Raw genomic sequence first — 22,124 nt, forward strand, 5'->3', positions numbered from 1 at the left:
TAAAAGCAGACATACTGTAATATACAAACTCTGCCTGAGGTCATTGAATGTCACACAAGGAAAACACGTTAAGAAGGTTCAACAGCAAAAAAGTACTCCTTATTCTGGCTATAAGTACATCATTTGTCAAAGTATTTCCTGCTGTATTGTAGTCCAGTAGAAGTATAAAGTACTCTCGAATGGAAACAATGAAGTATATTTACAGTACATGAATAAATAAAACTGATTTAAACAACATGACTGTAAGACTTTCTACTACCACTGGAGTAGATTTCACATTGCAGTATTTATACTTTGACTTGCTTATTCCAGTATTGTTAACAAATATCCAACATGTACAAATACCAGATGATGTCACTCAAAATGCGCTCGAATGTCTGAAGTTTATCAGAGAAAAGAAAACCGCATTCATACAGAACTAGAAACATATAAAGTACATTTCTATACTTTGCAGGATTCTGCTTCATTTCTCCACAACAGCGCGCTCCCGTCGCGTGAACGCGCAGGCACAGTTAAACTGGTATCCGTGGAGTCTGTTAACACTTCGTTATAATCCTCTAACAACATGAAAGCCTCGTCGCGATGCGGGTTTTCAGTCATTGACGGTATTTGACTCACCTTTGCCGGACTCGAACTCCCGGATTATTGAGTCGCTCTGATGTCGTTACAAACCAACTTCCATGGACCGAACCGGCATCTTTCTTTTTCTTTAACCAAAAAAGAAGAAGAAGAAGAGAAAGAAAAAAGAGGGAGGAAAAAACGAGTCGTTTGTGTTTCAGGTCTCATCCACTTCTAAGAAATCTGGAAGCAAATGAGAGAGAGAGAGGGAGAGAGAGAGTCGCATCTAACGGGGGAGGGTCCTGAAGAAACTGGAAAACTGTGACAGCGAGGGGACCGGGGGGGGGGGGGGGTCAAAGGGGGAGTCAGAGAGTTGTTTTTGTCTTTAGCAGGCCTGCAGCGATAGATCGATGAATAATAGATAGATAGATAGATAGATAGATAGATAGATAGATAGATAGATAGATAGATAGATAGATAGATAGATAGATAGATAGATAATCAATAATGATGTTTTTTTTAAATCTAAGTGGTTTTGTTTGAATTCACAACTTGGACCACATGTTTGCTGCGACTCCCATTCAGGAGGGTTGGCAAGGTCATACATATATATATATATATATATATATATATATATATATATATACAGTGGTGTAGTGGTGTAGTGGAGGGTATACGCAGGTATACGGGGTATACCCACTTCTTTTTCTGGTGGTTTACAGTATACCCACCTATCAGCCAGAAAGCCATTGGAATATATGGGAGAGTATACCCACTTCCTCCTCTGTAACCTACCCATCTACCTAGCAGTACACCCACCTCATCAACTACCACTACACCACTGTATATATATGTGTATGATGGGTAAGCCCCCCCCCCCCGGTGAGTGTTGACACAGATAAACAAGGTCTGGTGGAGCAAACATCCTCACTGCAGCGGAAACAGAGAGCAGGGGAAATCAGATCATTTCCTGTTGGCCACGCAGCCCCATGCTGAGAGGAGGACGTGTCATCACTTCACTTATATATATTATTTTACTACTACTGGATGGAACCGTTACACTGAAACCAATAACCCTGATGTTCTTCATCCTGAGGTGCAGGCCAATTAAGATAATTTACTTAAGTAATAGTGTAAAAAACAGTTTCAAGTAAAAGTTTTACATTAATAAATGTTACTTCTGCAAAATGTTTGTTTTGAGCAACCAACAAATCAAAATTATATTTGAAAAAAACCTTCAAAAATTAAAAATTTAAATAATTGAATGAAAAAGCAGTATTTGCAACCAGTCGTCCAATTAATTTTCTATCAAACTATTAATGGACTGATTTCCGTATTTTCAGTTCTTACACTTTTCCACGTTTTGTTTGCAGAAATCTTTATTAGTAAAGTAACTGAAGCTGTCAGATAAATGTACAATATTTCCTTCTGAGGTGAAAGTGGAGTAGAAGTAGAAAGTGACATGAAAAGATTTGAGTAAATGTACTTTGTTACTTCCCTCCATTGTCCTGAAATATGATGAAATACCTGCTGGTTCAAATATCACTTTTAAATAAGCTTATTCATGTCATAGAAAGTAAGTGTGTTGTTTAGACACATTATGGAAATATTCCAGCTCTTGTTATTATTACTTTCATATATATTTTTTATTATTACAGTGGTGGAATATAAATGTACTCAAGTACCTCGCAGACACTTTTGGGTCTGTTTGCTTTTTAAGGGATTTGAAACAAACAAAGCGATTAAATAAACATGATTTTAAGAAAGAAATGTGATTTATTTTTAGGCACTAAAGATACATGTTAGAATTATGACAGCAGTGAACGGTAAATTTTTAATAAATGGAATATAATGTACTAAATGAACATCATGCTGGATTGAAGAAGACTTTATTGAGACCATAAACTCATCTTTACAATGTTTACTGAGATAATACATCAAGAGAGAAGAAGTCTCGTAGACTTCCATACAATCCGACTTATTTTTACAACCAGAGGTATCGCCCTCTGGTGGCCAGCGGACAGAATGCAGGTTTAATTGGCGTTACCGTGCAGAACCGGATGTTGCCGCTTGGCGCCGCCAGTTCTCCCGCTGGACGCGTGGCTGCTGTAAAATGACACCGAGAAGACGAAGAAGAAACCGAAGTCGGTGGCTGTGGTGACGCGTTTCCGGTCATGTCAGCCTCCTGTTGAGTCCTCATGGCTAGCGCCGGCCGTATGTTTCGGTTTTAGTGACGCAGCTTTACCGAAACAAGACGACACAAAGGTAACGAGTTGTGTTAAATTCTGACGCGTTCGCGTTGTGTGTTGAACCTGAGCGACTTCTCGTTATGACGCGTTCAGCGTCACGCTATCATGTTAGCGTGTTGCTATCATGTTAGCGTGCTGCTATCATGTTAGCATTTTGGTCACGAAAACCCGCTACTGTTTACATGAGCAGCGTGTTTATTTTCATGAGTTACTGTACAACTAATGAGACATATGAGTTTAATTAGTACACACACAGAAGTATTCACACTTCAGTCACGTAAAAGTACTACACTGTTGTAGTGAAATACTCAAGTCTTTTACTGAAGTTAAAGTGTGTTATCAGCTAAATGTATTTAACTTGATCTGAATGTAAACGTACTATTTGTGCTTCTCTATTATATATGATGATACTTGGTTAATATTAATGCTAATTAATGTCTTAGGATGCATTTCTCCGCGTTGGGCCATTTCATCTCCAGCAATGCATCATTTTCTAAAGTTCATCATATGTTTGCAGTTTAGTTTATTGACATTAAAAACATGTTAATGAAGGATTTGAATTTTGGCAGCGGACAGAATAAATAACTAATTAATAAATCACATAGTGTCATAGTTTAGAAATAGACCTGCATGCATGCTGGTTAGGTTTGGGGGGGGGGGGGGGATCTCATAACTTTATTTAGAACTTGTGTTCAAAAAGACTAATAATAATCATAATAAATGGAACTTCTAAATTCCCTTCAAGCAACCCAAGGTCACTTTACATTATGGGAGGAGGGACAAATAACCAGACAGTCGTACACACAAAGAACACACAAAATACTAGGCCCAAAGGTAAAAGTAGAAGTACTCAGTTCAACTTCTCTAATAGAGTAAAAGTGAAACAGTACAGACTGAAATGTTCTCAAAGTAGGAAGTCGGAAATAGGAAGTGTCCCTATGAAGGACATTTTGTACTGGCTGTTATTTTGGTTGCAAACTAACAGGATGCGACTATTTCCGTGACCTTGTAAATAATTTGATTTAACGATATTTCTTGTTTTGGATTAGAATTTATTCAAGTTTGCTTAATATTCTCCAAACTGTCCTTTTTCACACAGATGGCAGACGTTGTACCGGAGAAAAGTCGTGGCCTGAAGTTTGCAGAGCAGCAGCTGCTGCGTCACGGCTGGGAACACGGTGAGATCCTCTGATGTCCGACATGTTCAACCACCCATGTGTGTGCGTCTATCCATCTTACCCGCTCTCTCCTCAGGTAAAGGACTGGGCCGCGGCGAGAACGGCATATCGGAAGCCATCAGGGTCAAAGTGAAATGTGACAAAGGAGGGGTGAGTGAGGCGTTTCTGCATCGCGTCTTTTTCCACTGATGATGTCGAAAGTCTGCTCACGCGTCGCTCTTCTCCAACAGGTCGGTCACAAGGAAGGGGAGCAGTTCACCTTCCACTGGTGGGATCACGTCTTCAATAAGGCCTCTTCCAGTCTGCAGGTGGAATCCGATCAGGTGAGTCCTCCCGTCGGATCGACACATGACCTTTAAGACCCCTTCAAATGCAGCGGAGAAACCTTGGAACAAACTTTCCAGTTCCAATGCTTCGGCAGCTGATTACTTCCTCTCTTGTGAACGAGTGAAGCCAGCCGGTTGTGACGGAAGGTCAAGTGTTTTCTGGTTTTCTGTTTGGTCCAGGACGGCATTCAGCTGAAGAAGACGGTGGCGGAGGATGAAGAGGAAGGGATGATCTCCAATAAAAAGCCACGGAAAGCTGCGCTGGCTAAAGCCAAACTCTACGGATGCTTCGTCAAGGTAATTTATTTGTTCCACAGGCTTTTATTTGACATGTATATATCTGCAGTTCACCTTTTCAGCCACATGAGGGAGCCATAGTATTATTCTGATAATGATAACCTGCTTATAACATTGAAGTGCTGTGTGGTGGATGTCATTTATGCCGATGTGAAGAAAGGATCATTTGGATTAAAAAGGGACTGAGAATATAATATTTGCAAATAAACCGATAAAAGTGTAAAGTTTTAAATTTGAGAACAAGGTGGTGAATTTTAATGGAGTCATGCTGAAAGTGTAAGAATATTACGAGATGTCATTTATAGAAACAGTCAGTTTGCGTGTTAGACTACGAGGTTTTCACTCAAACAAAGTACTGAAAAAGTATCGAAGAATAAGTTACACAGGAGACACATTTCTGTCCTTTTTACGGTGCTTCCGACCTCATGATGACATCACTGTTTTTACCTTCAGTCGGCCACGCTGCTCTCAGGTCAGGAGCAGCCGGAGACGAAGGCTTGCAGCTCAGACGACAGCAGCAGCAGCTCGGACGAGGAGGACGACCGCAAACTAGATCTCTCCAGCACCACCAAGTGAGAACGTCATCTGTTACGTGATCACAGATTGCTTCTTTTCCTTCTCGCTGCTCCCGTCTCATCGAGTATCATTATCGCTCTCAGCTTTTATTTGATATTTAATGTTAACATTTATCTGCAAAATCAAGTTTTTAGGACACTTCTACATGTTTTCAAGTTATTCTTTGATGCTCGACAGGCTTTCTGACGCTGATCTGATGAAGGCTTGTGGAGGACGAACGGCTCACAAGTAAGTTCATAAAATTATTTGGAATTATGCACTTTGTAAAACTTCAGAATAAGTTAATTTTTAATAAAAAGGATCTAATATCTGATGCATTTCCTTTTGTGTTTTTTCTAGAGGAGCCAGGCACGGCTTGACCATGAGCGCCAAGTTAGCCAGGCTCGAGCAGCAGGAGGCCGAGTTCATGGCAAAGTACGGCAAGAAGAGCCAACCGGTGAGCGCTCCACCGGCCGAGCAGCGAGGCGAGACACCGGAGGAGGCGGCGGCGGCGGCCGAGGACTCTCAGAAGAAAAAGAGGAAAACGGAGATTGGGAGAGTGTCTGTAAGTCCTGAAACAGATGCTGAACCCAAGAAGAAGAAGAAGAAGAAAAAGACGAAGAAAGCCAGTGAGGATACTGAGGAAATAACTGATGCGGTGATCCACGTGGAAAACGACGAAGCAGACGACGCTCATAAAGCAAAGAGGAAACATAAAAAGAAGAAACACAGTGCAGGGCAGAACGAAGAAGAAGAAACGCCTTCACCTGCAGCAGAGAACAAGAGTTCAGAGGAGACGGCCGAGCTGCACACAAAAGTGAAGAAGAAGAAGAAATCCTCCAAACGCCACAGTGAACCCGCTGATGAAGAGGAGGCCAACGGTGCAGAATCGGAGCCGGACCAGGACTCTGCTCCGAAAGCCGAGGAGAAAAAAGCTGCAGTTCCATCAGAGGGAGAGACGACGGCGAAGCAGAAAAGGAAAAAGTGTAAAAAGGACAAATCATCCGTAGATGACCTTTCAAACGAGGAGGCGCCTCCTCCAAAGAAGAAGAAGAAGAAGAAGTCCAGAGAATAGTGTGTTTTTAATGTTTGGACACTTGGAGAAGACTTCTGTTGAATCGGATCTGGAAGTGTGGATTTAAGGAGACAGTGCTCGCTGATTTGACTGGAGAATATCTCTGATTATTGATTCAGACCGGCAGCACTGCCTGTCAAACAACCATCAAATCAATAATTATATTAATGATATTATCTGATAGGCTGCTGCAGGAATCAGGTCGGCTGCAGGTTTGCTGGTGATACATACACAACAGTTTTTCTAGATAACCCAAACGTTTCCAAACTGAGAAACTCAGATCCGTGTTGACTTCTGTAGTTTGGGACATTTTGTCAAATAATTATATCTGGATTCATTTAATGTAAAATATGCAATTTGGTGGAAAAATCATATGAAATTTAAAGTTTTTTGCATCCTAAATAACTCTTATTATGATGAAACTACGGGATCTCTTATATGCAAATTAAATAATGCAAAACAAATCAAACTACAGTTGTATGATTTATTTTTCTTCAGATTTACAGAAAGTATTTTTCTTTTGTTCTCAAACTTGATTAATCTTTGTGAATAAGCATAAAACTCTGTTACCAAAAACAACTTCTTTTGTTGTGTTACCAAAAATATTCCTAATATGCTTTTTGTAACTCTGCCCTTTTTAAGTTTAATCAAAAATCAGACTTTTATGCCCCAAATAATTCTGATCAGATCATTTTCTTCTGTTCTTTTTTCTTTTTTTTTGTACAAAAACCTTTTGTACTTTCACCCAATTTGCATGAATTCTAGAAATGGAGAAATTGTGACATTTGAGACGGGAAGGACAAGATGTCGTGTAGCAACAGATACACAACTTTTTTTTTGTTGCTAGTTTTCACTACAATTCAGCCTGAAATATTATTCTCTTTAGTCCATTCCATTTATTTAATAATATAGTTATGGAGTTGAGGTGTCAGCCCTGTGATAGAGTAGATCTTTTTATACTTTCAAGTAAATACGGATGCTAATACTTTTGTACTTTTACAGATTTTTTTTTAATGCAGGACTTCATCACATTTCTACACTGTGGTATTGCCACTTGGATTTTTGTGCTGATTTTGGCGCACCTTGTGGACATTAGCGGTATTGTTTCACAGCATCAGATTTCCCTTCTTTTCTTTTTCCTTTAAAAAACCTCTCTTTGTTCTGCGGCTCTGGTTCTAATTAGTCCGACACGGTGGTACCGAAGGAATGTGGACAAATATTAAAAAGAATTAGAGGAAAGAGGGACACCATTAAAAAGCATAATGAAAACAGTTTAATTAATGTGGGGCAACAGAAGTGACTAAACAAACTGTAATACCCAACATGCAACGATACAAAATAAAAGGTCAGCAGAAGCTTAAAGGTCCTCCGTGTGGAACAGGAAGCTGGTTGTACAGGATATGATGACACTCTTATGTAACACCAGAAACTTCCATATGTAGTAAAACTGGTCAAAACGTGCATCATGTCAGTGTTTCTACATTGAATAGCTTTGATATTTGGACATAATAAACAGTGTGTTCCCAGTAAAGTGACTGATAAAGTGGCAATAATTCAAAACTGGTTACAATGATACAGTGAGAATCTGATATTTGTGTGTTATCTGACACTCAACACCAGCTAATAAAATACATTCATAACATCACAAAGGAAAAGTACCGGTAGATTAAAATGACAGTTGCAAAGTAAACGTGATTTTTTTGTTCATATTTTAGAATTTTCTTGGTTGTTTTTTTTTTAACTCCAAGAGTTAAAAAACAACTAAACATCGCTCTCACTTGTCCTTATCAGAGCGTCGCTCTCACAGATGAATCTGTTTAACATTGTACATTTTGCTTGACTCCAGCTGGCTGTGAGATTGTTCCGGGGAATCATCAGCCCACATCTCCGAGACTCCTCACCCGCCCGATCCATCCAGTACCTTCAGACACAACCTGAATATCAGCTTTCACTTTGATGTTGAGGTATGTTTATTCAAATAAATAACTGTTCTTACCCCAGAGTGTCATTACGTCCATCAACCCAGACCCAGGTTTGGTCTGAGGTTCTCGTTAAGCCCAGCCAATATCCATGAAATCTGTCGAAGTAGTATCTGGTGTGATTACTGATGAATTCCTGTAAGAAGTTATGGTTGAAATTGAATTTCAATTTTTTTTTTTTTTTTTTTTTTTGCTTCGGCGTATTAGTGCCACTGTACAAAAATAAATAATAGTTGCAAATTTGCCACTTTATAAACTTGCAAATTTGATACTTTACAAAGTCGCAGATTTGATACTTTATAAAGTGGCAGATGACTAACAACCGGCATTTATGCTAGCTAACTTCCCATGAATAAACGCATTTATTGTTCTAATGAATCGCCTCGTTAAGGTCCTTAGGGTGATGATGTTGATGGTTATTGTTGGTTTTATTCATATGAGGCCAAATTGTCATCTTATGGGTGTTTTATTGATCGGGGCGATTAGATGCAAGCGGTAGCTTTCACTTGTTGTCATAGCAACGGCAGTCTTCGGAACCAAGCAACCAATATCGGCTATATGTATTTATAGAATGGAATATTTGTGACAATTTTTCTTGTAATATTGCCCCCCCCTCTCTCTCGGCTCTGTTTTTGTTGTTGTTGTTTTTTCCTACAGTGGCCCTGATACGCTGTCGTAGAATTCCCTTGTAATCTCCAAATCTCCATTGGAACCCCGTAACAATGAGTTACCGCAGCTTCGTGGCGTTAGAGCTCACCTGTTCCTGCAGATTATCGATGACAACCAGATCCGCCAGATCTGTTTCTTGGCAGATCCTTCGGCTCTGATCCCAGGTCTTCCAAGGAGAGCGTCGATAGTCAAACAGGTAGCACTTATCCTGGAAGGGAATCCAGCCGCTCCTACAAGGCTGGCATTCTGAATTAAAGGGGGGGGGGGGGGGGCATTAATATCATTGAGACATTAATATCGTTGCCCTAATTAAACCTTCACTCTGACTTTATGTGGTGGGGATTTTGGAGAGTGATGTCAAACTAAGAAACCCAAGATGGCTTGTAACTGTATATCTAGACTAATGAAGAAAGCGACTGGAGCATTTTTAATTGTAACTGCTTTGTAATAATTGGTTTGTGACTGAGCAGAATTTACTGCCAACCAAGCTAGCAATTAGTTGCTACAAGCCTGAAGCTATAATGTGATGTGTGAATACAGCAATCTAAGTAACTGTTCATTCACTCTAACTTGTGCATTTTACTCTTCTTTTCGTACTTTTTGTACTTCTCATGTGTGCATCTTTTTTTTCAGCTAATCTGCACTTTCGTAAATTCAGTTTTCTTTTTACTATTTTGTTCTTTTTTTTTGTTCCTCCAACAAGTTTTACTTTCATTATTGCTTCTGGTAAAAACGTCTTCAGGTCTGTATCGTTGCGTAGCTGAGCATTAACGTGTACGTCTTTAAAACAGATTAAAGGTGAGATAATGTGGCGGCACCCTTACTTTTATCTGGGCAGTAGCCGTTTACAGGAAAGGTGTTGAACCTCAGGATGACTCCCAGGGTCCAGTTGAGGTTGTCGGTGACTTTGCTCATCTCCTCGTACTCTCGCTTTAAGAGAGTCGCATTTTGCTCTAAGAGAGTCCTCTCCGCGATCATCAGCTGGTTTGCTGCCGTGAGGGTGGTTTTCTGTTCCGTCATTGCCACGCTGACTGTTGGTGAGAATCAGAATGAGGCATCAGTGAGGCAATCAAATAATTGCTGCATCTCGTCAACAGAGAAGTCTTAGTTCTTAATGACCTTTTTCCCGACTGACTTCCTACCCAACATGTCAAACCGGATCACAAAACGTATCAATCAAAGCGAAAGTAAATATAACATGAAAAACTCACTGTAGATGATGACGCTGATGGTCACCACCAGGAGGATGGAGAGTATCCCCAAACACACCACCAACGCACCAAACCGAGGGCGTGCATCTGCGTCGCCTTCTGCTTGAACTGAGAAAAACTCCAATCACGTTTGAGATCAACTTCAATCATTGTTGATATAAAGGTTGCACGGAAAAATGTATTCAATATACTTTACAACTGTGACTTTATTCCTTATGACCAGTGAAATACAAGTATGCACCAAGAAAAGGTGCAGAATAGGTGCTTTTTGGGTTTTATTTGAGGATTTCTTTTTGAACGAATAACAAATCATCATCGGCATAAGGTCAAAGTCACAATTTGTACTTTTTAGGGGAATGAAAACAGGACAGTGAACAGATTTTCTAACTTACTCGGTACAGTCGTAGGAGCAACTTTAGGTTTCACTTCCGAATAGATGGTTGGGTCCTCTTTTTTCTCTGCGTGACCGAGATAAGAGCAAGAGGAAATAATAAAGGAGAAGGGATTAGTTAGCGTCAAAGCCTTAATTGACTTCCTCTTGAAGTAACCTAACCTTCCGATCACCAGGGTTTGGTTGGAAACGGATCACACGTCATCAGCTTTAAACAACGAAAGAAGTCTTTATGATCAGCATCCATTACATTTGAAAGAGAAAACGTGTAATCGGATTACTCGACTTTGGATCGCCTCATTCAAATACGCCAGCAAAGTGTAATTTCTAAAATGCCAAATCTATGATCCCGTACGTCATCATGAGTAACTCCTCGAAGGTTGCCAGGTTTAATCTGACTTTTTTTAAATGATAATTTATAGGTAGTTCAGTCTGTATCACTTTTATTTACATTGAAAAATGGAAGAGGAATATTTTTTAAGTGAGTGCTCCTCACAAGATGTAGTCTTTGATTTAAAAAACATATTTGTGGAATTCCTATTTCTTGGCTGTATCCACTTTTTTTCACATTTTAAGTGCTGATAAAGATGTTAAATAGTCTAAACTATGCAGAATTAAGGTCACTTACCTTCTGGAGCTTTCCCACCATTTTTAAACACCACCGTAGAATAATTGATTTCTTCTTCCATCCTTGATGTCGATCGCTGTGCGTGTTTCAGTGCCGATGGTGGGACTGAACACAATCATGCAACGCTACCTCACGGAGGAGGTTCTTCCCTCTTACACATGGACGACGGCGGCCTCTCAGTTTTGTAATTTGACACATTGGTTTTTTGGTTTGCAAATTGCACTGTGGCCATTGATTACACAAAGTGTCTGTATTGTGTGCTCTCACGCGGTTGCAAAAGAAGAAGTTGACACACTTCGGTATCACGTTCTACTTGGTTGACTTTCATTTGCATAGCAGTTTGTGTGGCGGAGGGACAGCTTTGTGTTGTCTCCAAAGGGTGGGGTTGACAACATATAGTATATTGTTGTTGTCTAAAAAATCCCATGAAAATTACAATTTGTTCGTCCATATCCTGATATGAGTTCTGACCATAGACTGTATGTAAGAAGTGTTCATATCCGTCATACCCGTTGGTTTGTGGACTATTACTATTGGTTTAGAAGCCAGGTTCAGCATTTTGAGAGTCGCCATCCTTTTGCAACCAGTGGACGGATGTGACCATATTTGGACTGTGGAGGAGCGACGGGTGGATCTGACGAACGCAAGCGGCAGAGCGGCGCCCTAACTGGATCTGGATCCATCTGGATTCTGGTGTGAAGCTGCTAACAAAGTTAGCTTCTATAATTCAAGGTCAACTTTACAGCTAAGTGTTAAAGTCTTAGTTGCTAACTAGCATTAGTAGCGTGGTAGCAACCTGTCAATCAGCAGGTAAGCCCCGCCCCCTAAAGCATCCCCTGCTTTCTGGTCTGGTGGACTCTAAATGGACCATAATGTACTAAATGAACATCATGCTGGATTGAAGAAGACTTGAAACTAGAGATTGAGACCATGAACTCATGTTTACAATGTTTACTGAGATAATACATCAAGAGAGAAGTAGGACCATTTTCTCATAGACTTCTATACAACCAGAGAGGAGTCGCCCCCTTGTGGCCAGTGGAGAGAATGCAAGTTTAAGGCGCATCAGCTTTGGCTTCACTTTTGAGCACCTGAGCCTTGCCACCCTATAAATACATACTCAAGCATTTATAACTTCAAAGGTGATGGTATACTCTGCAATAACTGTACAAATAGATACTCGCTGTAAATTAGAAAAAGTTTAGTAAAAATTTAACAAGCAGGGCAAACACTCATTTTTGACAGCATAGTGGATATAGATTTATCTTTTTAAATGTTGGATAACCTATTTTGAAAATTCAGCTGATTCCTGATCGGGTTTGATCATTGTTCTTTGTTCACAGATCCAGCGGTTCCACATGTCACAGGATTCTTTTTGCCAGTTGGCCAGAGGATCTGCTTGCGGCTGACTTAGAGCACAAGATCCTCTGTAGCCGGCTTGCTGTGTTTTCCAGTATCTGGGAAAGAATAAAAAGAAAAAATCTACATCAGACGTGATAATTGTTTTGGGAAATAGTTCCTTTCTTGCAGAGTAAGATGAAAGCATTGATACTACATAAATACTACCATCTGACCATGAGTTCACTGCCCACGAAACCTTTACAAACCGGGTTCCAGAGTGAAATCATTTGAATACGCAACTCTGGTCGCCGTGGAAACGGTGACGTCACGGCTCCACTTCCTGCATTACGTTTGCAGTCAAACAGCAAGTAAGAAGGCGACATTAACAACAAGCTAACTTGTCCTTGTGTTCTTCGTATACTCACCACGAGGTTGGTCACAAAACAAAGCGTTTGTGAGCAGGGTCAACCCCCAACTACAAACTGTCACCGCCACCTAGTGGCCTGGCATACGCACTACAGTGCTTTAGGTTTGATTTCGCGGATCTGCGTGGATGTTTTCAGAACAATTTTGGGAACTTTTTGAAAATGACCATTGTGTTAACGTAGCCTTACTCAACAACAACAAGAACGCAAATGAGCATCTTTCCCCAAAATGTTCCGAAATCTTTTCCTTTAACGCTGAATCTTATCGTAGAGTTAACCGTTGATAACGTGTCCACGAGTTTGTTGCTTCCTCCCTCTTTCCTCCCTCTTTGCTTTTTACACATTTCACCATCTATTGCTTAAAGAATCTGGATGATTTTTGCTTAATTTGCTCAGATTTTTTTCCACGAAACGTCTAAAATGCAACATCCGTGGTGCCGTGACCTCTGGTCTGTTTAGATAATCACATGTCTTACTACACTCGCACAGTTCTGCTCTTACGTCACAGTGAAGTTGCGTCCGTCCACCCACGTCCACGTGTCCGTCTTCCTCAAGCCGATCCAATAGCCGCGCCTGTCGTCGTCGTAGGCTTCTGTGTGGTTATTGATGAATTCCTACATTCATGAGAGTGTGTGTTTATTGACAAAAATGCATCTCTTTTTCTCTGCTACAATATAATAATACAAAATAAATTACAATATATAACATATAGATAGATGAGATAGATTTCTAGCATGTTTTATATATAATACATTGTGCTTCACAAGGATGCAAAACATGAAAATACAGATGTGTGAAATCTTAATATTAAGAAACAGCAGAAAGAGACAAAGAAGAAATTAGTAATTTATGTAGCTGTGAAGCTGAGGTGTGACTTTTTTAAAATATGTGGTTATATTACATAGTACGATGCACAAGGAGCCTGAAATGACAATGAAATCATGTCTTGCCTGTTCTTCTTGGCTTTCAATCACCACCAGATCTGCATTCTTTTGTCTGCATTGATCCTGGCTTTGCTCCCAATTCCTCCAATATGAGTGATGGTTAGATGTTGAAAACAGGTAACAGTTTGACTGAAACAGCACCCAGCCCTTCAGACAAGGTTGACACTCTGAAACAGGAAAGAGACAACAAAATAATTTTCTACTACGTTACATATCGTTAGCCTAATAGCATAATTGCCTAAGTCATATTTGAACGTTTTCGGAAAAAGAGAAAAAACACAATTTCTAGCAAGCAGATTGGTATTTTTTATTGATAATGTAACAGCAAGTTCAACCAGACCTGTGAACAAGTTTGAAAAAAAAAAAAAGACACAACATCAACTCCATAACAAATAAAAGTGACTTAGGCAGAATATGTCATGACTTAGGCATTTTTTTCTCTTACAGTATATGTATATAATGATAACATAACCAAGTCTAACCTTATCTAAGGTGTTTTAAAGTATAATCTTAACAAAGTTGTTTTAAAGTTTAACCTTGCCTAAGTTGTTTTCACCTTAACTAAGTTCTTTTAACCTTAACTAAGTTGTTTTAACCTTACCTCAGTTCTTTTAACCTTAACTAAGTTCTTTTAACCTCATCATTTGCAACCGCATCATTTGACTGATAAATATAATTAATCAACAACCATAGTTGCATTTTCTTCTTCATGACTGCATATTTTATGCCATAATGAAAACAAACAAAGTGCATTGACAAGGCATTTTGAATTATGTGCACTATTTTGCAGATCATGAGAATGAAAATGCAAATATGATGATTGATGATTAAATCAAATAATGCAGCCACATTCTTAAAGTGAAAAAGACTCAGACTTGAAAAAGACCATATTACCAAGAATACTTCTTGTATTTCTTGTCAAAACACTTAAAATCAACACTTCAAATTAAGCTTTGCTAGCATAAGCTAGCTCTTACACTACATCATATCTTGTTGCAGAATTGTGATTAAAAGTTTAAACACACAGTTCCTAATCTCCTTGATTGACTGAGAGTACATTTACTGTCTAGAAAGTTGAAGGAATAAACCAGCTTACCAAATGAATTGAAGAGAAGATCTAATGCTTCACTTCTGTTAAACTTTCTTATGCGATCAGCCATGTTTGTTTATACCGGCAAACATGCCTAAGTCAAAAAGATGACTTGGGCAGATAGTGATTTTGGACTCTAAAAAGTGTTCTGATAGGTTGAGGACATAGCCAATAAGGCAAGGTGATGCAGCAGTGGTAGGAGAGGAAGGTTAGGCAGATATCTCAATTTGGCCAAAAAATGACTTAGGCAATTATGCTATTAGGCTAACGATATCATGTTTTCTGTAAGATCATGTCTGTGCCAGAACGTTTAAACTCTGATCGGTGAATCATGGTAAGAAAAAAAAAAAGTTTCAAAAGCTATAAAACGGGTGTCCAATCTGATCCGAGGAGGGCCGGTGTGGGTCCAGGTTTTTGTTTAAACCCAGCGCTACCTCACCTGATCCAACTCATCCCCATGGTTAGTTAATGAGATGGATCAGGTGTCTGCTGGGCTAAAACAAAAACCAGGCCCTCTTTGGATAAGACTGGACCACCCTGCTTTATAAGTTAAGGGGCTCAAATTCACTATGTTGGCGGGCCAGACAGCACCAAGTGACCTCTACGGGGGTCATCGTCAGCGACACCCATCATTTGGAAGGAAATTACTGTCAAATTGCAACTACTCTTGTAACTTCACAGTGAATGTCTGTCGGGGTTACTGTGGTGTAGCTGTGGCTACTTAGCAGCCCCTGGACTGGATGTAGGGAAACCCCTCTTGGCTTGGCGTTTATAACATGATAAATATTGTGAAGTTTATCATATCAGCTTGATTGACGTCATGTGAGATACTTTTTACTTTTCCAATAATCAATGTGCTTGTGTTCACCTTTCTTGTGGCAGTAATTAATCACCGGGAAGTAGTCGTAGTCCAGGATGAAGTCCATGGTCCAGCTGAGTCCGTCTCTCTCTCGGGTCAGCGCCGCCGTCTGGCGCTCCAAGTCGCTCTTTCTCGTCCACAGCTGCAGATTCTGTGCCGTTAAGTTGACGTTGTCTCTGTGCAGCTCTGACACGACCGTGTTGACTGCAGTCAGGGGAGGAAACGGTTACCGTGGTTACTCACTTGTCAATATTGAGCTTCCTCAGATGTCAGACAGACTCACAGTGGCTGACGCCTGCGATGACGACCGACACCAGGATGATGCAGATAATCCCCAAACCTGCCGCCGCCAGATGAAGCAGAGAGCACAGTGGAGGTTTCTTCTCTTTTTCTACCAACAACAACAACAACAACAACAACAACACGTTTGAGCAAAAATTCATCCCCACCAGCCGTATTTAATTGATTTAATTCCACTTTTATAAATAACCTGGTATGTGAGGATGTGGATGCCGAGGCTTCACCTCATCGTAGATCGTCTGGTCGCTTGGTTTCTCTGAGTTTTAAAGGAAAGGAGAACTTGGCAATGATCAAAAGTCACTTCCTGGTGTGTATTTTGTCATTTCTACATCATCCACAGCTACAGTTTCTCTTCTGATACCAATGTTGGAAAAATATATAGAGCAAGTGGAAACACTGTCAAGTTAAGATAAGATAATTCTTTAATTGTCCCACAGTGGGGACATTTACAGGGTCACAGCAGCAAAGGGGGATACTGCAAATAACAAAAGCATCACTATCAGATGTGAAATACAAAATACAGTTAGACAGCTCTGGTTCAGGAAAAAAAACACGACTCACCGGACACAGAAGTAACATTCGTGTAGAAAGTCACCGAGGCGTAATTTAGTTCTTCGTCCATGATCTTTTGGGGTTTTTCTCAAAGGCGGAATCCTTAAAGTCAAACCACCGAGAGTTTTAATGGCGGTTTGTCCAAGTCGGTGTTTTACAGAACGACCGAGAAACCAAAGCTGAGACACTTCTTCTTTTTGGCAGGATGTAAGACTGAAACCGCATGTCTGAGCAAAGGTCATCAAGGTCAGCTATTATTATTATTTTGCTGCTGGTAAATCTTTTTATTTCATACGTGACGTAGCTGCTCTTCTGGCTTATTGAACCCTTGAAGTGTGAATTTTTTTGCAGACTGCGACAGAAAACACACGCTGTGTAAAGAAGTAAACATGTACTTTAATGTGAAACTGCTGAAAAGTATGAGTGCAGGATGTAGTTTGTTTAAAAAAAAATAAACATGAAATAAAACCAAATTCAATAAAATAATAGAAAATAAGAAACATGTCAATAATTAGAGATAAAATAGAAATACATTTAAAATTACATAGAGAAAGGGGTGAAACACCTCTCTGTATAAAGTTATTTCATGAAAAAAATTAATTAATAATACACTTTAGCAATATATAGCATACACTCTTATATTAATAAAACAGTAACAGATTCAATAATAAACATAGAAATAAGAAATGTGTGCAAACGGTTGGAGACAAAATAGAAAAATATTTAAAATTAAATACAAAATAAAAGTACCTGTACAATATTAACACCAAAACATGACATTGCATGTTTCTGCATCTCAACTTAACTAATTAAAATACACATTGTTGCATCTAAAGAGAATCATAACATGTGATTTCCATTTAAAAAGTCATAAAAATATTTTTTTTTTCACAAAAAAAAAAAAAAAAAGTCAGTCAATAAAATTCATAAATTGTTGCAAAAAACAAAAAATCTTTCATATCGTATTTCAAGTCTGAGTGTAGTGAGTCCAAAACAATGCTAAAAAGCCATGGTGACATTAAAACAAAACAAAAAAAGTCATTCAAAATGTCAAAAATTCACAAAAAAAGTCTGGTGATAAAATCCCCAAAGTGTAAAAAACTGCTTAATGTACCTTTATGAACGTCGAAGTGACGTGTATAACCTTAAACTCGGTGACTTCTGGGTTAATTATTAATACCTATAATCGGCGCGTGAGGGGGTGAGTAATAAAGGCAACCGACCAATCAGCGAGCAGGAAACTAGACAGGAAACGGTCTCTGGTTTCCACCTGCAGATAAAAAAAAACAACAACCCGGAGCAGCCGGAGCGCGTCGAGGTCACCGAACAGCTTCACACGGAGACTTTATCCGGTTCTGTTGAACGGAGCGGCGGATCGGAGCAGCGAAGCGGCGGCAGCGATGGTTTGCGGCGGATTCATTTGCACCAAGAACGCGCTCTCCGCGCTCAACATCCTCTACGTGGTGAGTATGATCGCTCCTCCGCGCTTCCTCGTCGCGGCGGCGGCGGCGGCAGGTGTTACTGGTCGACCATCAGGCCCAGTTCACCCGACTACTGGTTTCACTCTCAACACGAAGACGAGAGGATCGATTATATTAAAGGGAAATATCACTTATTATCAACTTTTTAACTCGAGTGGAAAAATTAAAAAGCTCAATATGCCGCTGAATTGAATGTAGTTAGTAGTTTTAAATGATATACCTCACGTTATGCAGCAACGCTGGAGCTGCACAGTCCACTGTTTAGCATATAATAATAATAATGGTAATAATACATTGTATTTATAGTGCCCTTTTCATCCAAAGATCTCAAAGGGCTACAGGTTAAAAGCAGTTTTGTTGAAAATAAAAGGTGAAAAGTTATTTTTTTTCAATAAAGTTGTGCAAAAAAAAAAAAAATATATATATATATATATATATAATAAACAGATACGTTTCTAATTTTTTAAAAGGTATCAGTTTTAAGTAAATTCATCCAGTTGCTTTGGACACACAGAAAAATACATCGTTAAAACACTGAATATAGATTTAATTGAGCACATTTTGATTAATGAATAATCGCTTTAACCCCCCCCCAAAAAAGTGAAATATTTGCGGCTTCCATGAAGGTTTTGATACTTTTCTTTGTCCCACGTGAAAATAAACAGACTTCCTTTTTGAGTTTGAACCGTTAGTCGTACAAAACGAGACATTTTGACTGAAACTTTAAAAAGACACACCAGGTAAGCCCCGCCCCCTAAAGCATCCCCTGCTTTCTGGTCTGGTGGACTCTAAATGGACCATAATGTACTAAATGAACATCATGCTGGATTGAAGAAGACTTGAAACTAGAGATTGAGACCATAAACTCATGTTTACAATGTTTACTGAGATAATACATCAAGAGAGAAGTAGGACCATTTTCTCATAGACTTCTATACAACCAGAGAGGAGTCGCCCCCTGGTGGCCAGCAGAGAGAAGTAGGACCATTTTCTCAAAGACTTCTATACAACCAGAGAGGAGTCGCCCCCTGGTGGCCAGCAGAGAGAAGTAGGACCATTTTCTCAAAGACTTCTATACAACCAGAGAGGAGTCGCCCCCTGGTGGCCAGCAGAGAGGATGACAGTTTAAGGCACTTAGCGCGGTTGCCGCCTGTCCTGCAGTCATTATTGATGGCTCATTTTGCCACATTTCTTCTCTTGGTCCTCAGCTGGTGAGTCTGCTGCTGGTCGGAGTGGCAGCATGGGGGAAATGGTTCGACCTGGTCTCCAGCATCCGGGTGGTGGCGGGGGTCATCGGTGTGGGCATCTTCCTGTTCCTGGTGGCCTTCGTGGGACTCTGCGGAGCCCTGAAACACCACCAGGTCCTGCTCTTCTTCGTATCCTTTGGTTTGGTTTTAGGAGCAAATATCCATCCCAAGGTAACAAATGGTCAGTCCTTACTGTGCTTGAGTAGCATTTTCAGGTATCTGTACTTTTACTTTATTTATTTTACTATATAAAACAAATATCTGTACGTTCTACTCCCCACATTTTCTAAACAGGCTCATTACTTTAGTTTGAATGTATTTTTTTTTGCCAGTAGAAATGTCCTTCATAGGGATACTTATATTCTTGTATTTTTACTTCTACTTGAGTAGAGAACATCTGTACTTATGACTCCTGATGTAATTATTTTGAGTAATGTTTTGAATAATCGTGACATGAAATTAACCCTCTCACCTTCTGCCAAAGCAGAATGGGAAACTAAATAACCCAAAGCTCTTCTTCCTGTCGAGTTAGACACAGTGAGACTCCAGACTTTGAATCCAAACGTCCTGAACTCTCTCCAGTACATGATCATCCTGTTCATAGTGTTCGTCATGCAGTTCTCCGTGTCGTGTGCTTGCCTGGCCCTGAACAAAGACCAGCAGGTGTGTTTGTTTTACCCACGTACATTTGAATGAAGGCACCTGAAACGTTTTACACCCTTGCTCTATTTACCGGGCGATTAACGCTCACCGTATGTATTTCCATAAACAGAACCGACTGCTGGAGGTCGGATGGAACAAGTCCGAGGCCACGCAGCGAGACGTGGAGAAGACGCTCGACTGCTGCGGCTTCTCTTCGCTTCCCGTCAACGGCTCGTGTGCTGCTGTGAGTCGATCCCGGTTTTACATTTAGGGCATTTAGCAGACGCTTTTGTCCAAAGCGACTCACAATAAGTACATTTGTTGAAATTAAAAAAACTACAACATATCATTGCCGATAAAGTTAGAGCCAAAAAAGTAGACTTTGCGGAAGATGGCGAGTGTCTCGGAGACACGGAGCTCCTTCTCTTTTTTTTTTTTCTTTTTTTTCCTCCGTCAGCAGCAACTTGATCTGTTTACCGTGTCACGCTGCTGGCAGTTGTTTAATTTTCACCTTTACTTCCTCCAGAGATGCTTCCACGCCGCCACTCCGCCCACCTGTGACACGTGCTCTGACATCATCCAGCGGTTTGCTGGAGAGGTGCTGCGGTTCGTGGGCGGCATCGGACTCTTCTTCAGCTTCACGGAGGTCAGTGAGATGGAATCCATGAACATACTTTTTAAATGTATTTTAAATTACATTTTCTTTCTGTATTCATACTTCCTTCCTGTGTGTTATGAATATGTGGAGGGTGAAGTGTGAGGCGTCTAATGTCTGCCTCTGCTTCATAAATGGTAAATGGCCTCATTTATATAGCGCTTTTGTCCAAAGCGCTTTACAGCAATGACTGTAATTCATCCATTCATTCACACATTCACACACCGACGGTGGAGTCAACCACGCAGGGCGACAGCCAGCTCGTCAGGAGCAATTAGGGTGAGGTGTCTTGCTCAGGGACACCAGGCACTCAGCTAGGAGGAGCCGGGGACCCCCCCCCCCCCCCCCCCCCCCCCCACAATTTTAGGGTACATTTTTAAGGTCTGGCAGGGACAACAGATGGACTCTGGCTTATTTACAGCAAGCAGCATGTCTGTTAATCAATAAGACTCGTCCCTATCAACTAAATAAATACATAAAAGAAATACAAAATAAGTTTGTCAGGGCCTACATTTATCACAGGCTTTTAGGTAACTTTTTTTTGTGAAATCCAATTAAATAATGCAAAATAAGATGATCATAAATCATAGTCCCTCCCCTCATAACGTCTCTACCACGATTACAAGCGACACCGCTACAACAAAGTCACTCCTGATATTTCTGATTGTCCTAGTAATAAAAATACACCACGATCGATTTATTGGGAGTATTTTTCATCCCGATATAAGCGATAAAAGTGCGATATTGTCCCGCCCGACTCCTGCCCGGTGCTCCAGCCTGCAGGTTGTCATGGCTGCGTGCCGAGGCAATCAACCTTTACACCCTTTGCATCCACATCACCCATGTTATAAATCTCACACACACACCAGCGAAAGGTGACCTCACAGCTTTTAAGCAACATTTGCATTGCAGACAGAAACTACCGGGTCTGCAACGGCAATCTGAGAGCAAGCAACACAGCAACTGTGTTCATGTTTGTGCATTAATGTGTTGCTGTTTGAATAACGAACCCTCACAGACATGCTGAGCTTTTAAACATCCCTTGTTTTAGTGGTTGTTGAGGTTTTCAGCGTCTCTGCTCGCCTGTTTTTAAATGTTTCTCTCCGTTTCAGATCCTCGGCGTTTGGCTCGCACACAGATACCGAAATCTCAAAGATCCTCGATCAAATCCCGGAGCTTTTCTATAAACACGCATGAATAAACGCCCAGCGTGGACTGCTGAATCACCAGCTTTTCTTTTTTTTTTTTTCTCTCCACTTTGTGAATCACACTCATCTGGATAAAGTGAGACTGTAAACGGCTGCACTCACGGAACGACCGCTACGGGATAACGATGTGAAAACATTGTGATACGAATGGAGACGAGGCTTTTCTACATCTAGAGCTCTAAGATTGCTAACGTTGGCTAACAAAAGGGTGTTTTGAACTGAGTTTTTATTGCTCATAAATTCAGTTTGATTCAATATTTCCTG

At 40.3% G+C, this 22,124-nt stretch overlaps 5 protein-coding genes across 5 annotated transcripts in view; 2 read left to right on the forward strand and 3 right to left on the reverse strand.

Moving 5' to 3' along the window:
* pear1 (platelet endothelial aggregation receptor 1) overlaps positions 1-765 on the reverse strand; it is a 52,356-nt gene extending 51,591 nt beyond the window's left edge. Inside the window, exon 1 of the mRNA XM_084026438.1 lies at positions 619-765. The gene's annotated coding sequence lies outside the window, so the exon portion shown is untranslated. The remainder of the gene's footprint in view (positions 1-618) is intronic.
* A 1,911-nt stretch (positions 766-2,676) lies between these two features.
* gpatch4 (G patch domain containing 4) lies at positions 2,677-6,817 on the forward strand. Its single transcript, XM_084026442.1, has 8 exons — positions 2,677-2,823; positions 3,907-3,985; positions 4,062-4,135; positions 4,216-4,308; positions 4,492-4,608; positions 5,062-5,180; positions 5,362-5,412; positions 5,524-6,817. Exons 2-8 carry the CDS (start codon positions 3,907-3,909, stop codon positions 6,236-6,238), a joined length of 1,248 nt encoding a protein of 415 aa, XP_083882568.1. The 5' UTR covers positions 2,677-2,823; the 3' UTR covers positions 6,239-6,817.
* Positions 6,818-6,950: 133 nt separating this feature from the next.
* Positions 6,951-12,205, reverse strand: LOC311024162 (C-type lectin domain family 12 member B-like). Its single transcript, XM_084026443.1, has 7 exons — positions 11,117-12,205; positions 10,490-10,555; positions 10,098-10,205; positions 9,711-9,917; positions 8,975-9,132; positions 8,235-8,353; positions 6,951-8,159 (listed from the first exon to the last, which is right to left on the reverse strand). Exons 1-7 carry the CDS (start codon positions 11,175-11,177, stop codon positions 8,000-8,002), a joined length of 879 nt encoding a protein of 292 aa, XP_083882569.1. The 5' UTR covers positions 11,178-12,205; the 3' UTR covers positions 6,951-7,999.
* A 146-nt stretch (positions 12,206-12,351) lies between these two features.
* Positions 12,352-16,907, reverse strand: LOC311024163 (asialoglycoprotein receptor 2-like). Its single transcript, XM_084026444.1, has 7 exons — positions 16,637-16,907; positions 16,266-16,331; positions 16,059-16,166; positions 15,785-15,979; positions 13,833-13,993; positions 13,384-13,496; positions 12,352-12,573 (listed from the first exon to the last, which is right to left on the reverse strand). The coding sequence occupies exons 1-7, from the start codon at positions 16,695-16,697 to the stop codon at positions 12,402-12,404; spliced, it is 876 nt and encodes a 291-aa protein (XP_083882570.1). The 5' UTR covers positions 16,698-16,907; the 3' UTR covers positions 12,352-12,401.
* A 996-nt stretch (positions 16,908-17,903) lies between these two features.
* tspan13a (tetraspanin 13a) lies at positions 17,904-22,115 on the forward strand. The gene is made up of 6 exons (XM_084026446.1): positions 17,904-18,090; positions 19,317-19,484; positions 19,938-20,018; positions 20,128-20,241; positions 20,524-20,643; positions 21,765-22,115. Exons 1-6 carry the CDS (start codon positions 18,028-18,030, stop codon positions 21,837-21,839), a joined length of 621 nt encoding a protein of 206 aa, XP_083882572.1. The 5' UTR covers positions 17,904-18,027; the 3' UTR covers positions 21,840-22,115.
* Positions 22,116-22,124: the final 9 nt, after the last annotated feature.

Source organism: Eutrigla gurnardus (genome assembly GCF_963514095.1).
Source record: "Eutrigla gurnardus genome assembly, chromosome: 14".
Lineage (NCBI taxonomy): Eukaryota > Metazoa > Chordata > Actinopteri > Perciformes > Triglidae > Eutrigla > Eutrigla gurnardus.

Coding starts and splice junctions, on each gene's coding strand:
- tspan13a (XM_084026446.1), top strand. CDS start 18,028: ATGGTTTGCGGCGGATTCATTTGCACCAAGAACGCGCTCTCCGCGCTC. Junction 18,091..19,316: donor CGCTCAACATCCTCTACGTG/GTGAGTATGATC, acceptor CTTGGTCCTCAG/CTGGTGAGTCTGCTGCTGGT. Junction 20,242..20,523: donor TCAACGGCTCGTGTGCTGCT/GTGAGTCGATCC, acceptor TACTTCCTCCAG/AGATGCTTCCACGCCGCCAC.
- LOC311024163 (XM_084026444.1), bottom strand. CDS start 16,697: ATGGACGAAGAACTAAATTACGCCTCGGTGACTTTCTACACGAATGTT. Junction 13,994..15,784: donor TAATTACTGCCACAAGAAAG/GTGAACACAAGC, acceptor TTCCTGTTTCAG/AGTGTCAACCTTGTCTGAAG. Junction 12,574..13,383: donor GGACGCAACTTCACTGTGAC/GTAAGAGCAGAA, acceptor ATTCTTTCCCAG/ATACTGGAAAACACAGCAAG.
- LOC311024162 (XM_084026443.1), bottom strand. CDS start 11,177: ATGGAAGAAGAAATCAATTATTCTACGGTGGTGTTTAAAAATGGTGGG. Junction 10,206..10,489: donor TGCTCCTACGACTGTACCGA/GTAAGTTAGAAA, acceptor AGTTTTTCTCAG/TTCAAGCAGAAGGCGACGCA. Junction 8,354..8,974: donor TCGATAATCTGCAGGAACAG/GTGAGCTCTAAC, acceptor AACTTCTTACAG/GAATTCATCAGTAATCACAC.
- gpatch4 (XM_084026442.1), top strand. CDS start 3,907: ATGGCAGACGTTGTACCGGAGAAAAGTCGTGGCCTGAAGTTTGCAGAG. Junction 4,609..5,061: donor TCTACGGATGCTTCGTCAAG/GTAATTTATTTG, acceptor TTTTACCTTCAG/TCGGCCACGCTGCTCTCAGG. Junction 5,181..5,361: donor GATCTCTCCAGCACCACCAA/GTGAGAACGTCA, acceptor GATGCTCGACAG/GCTTTCTGACGCTGATCTGA.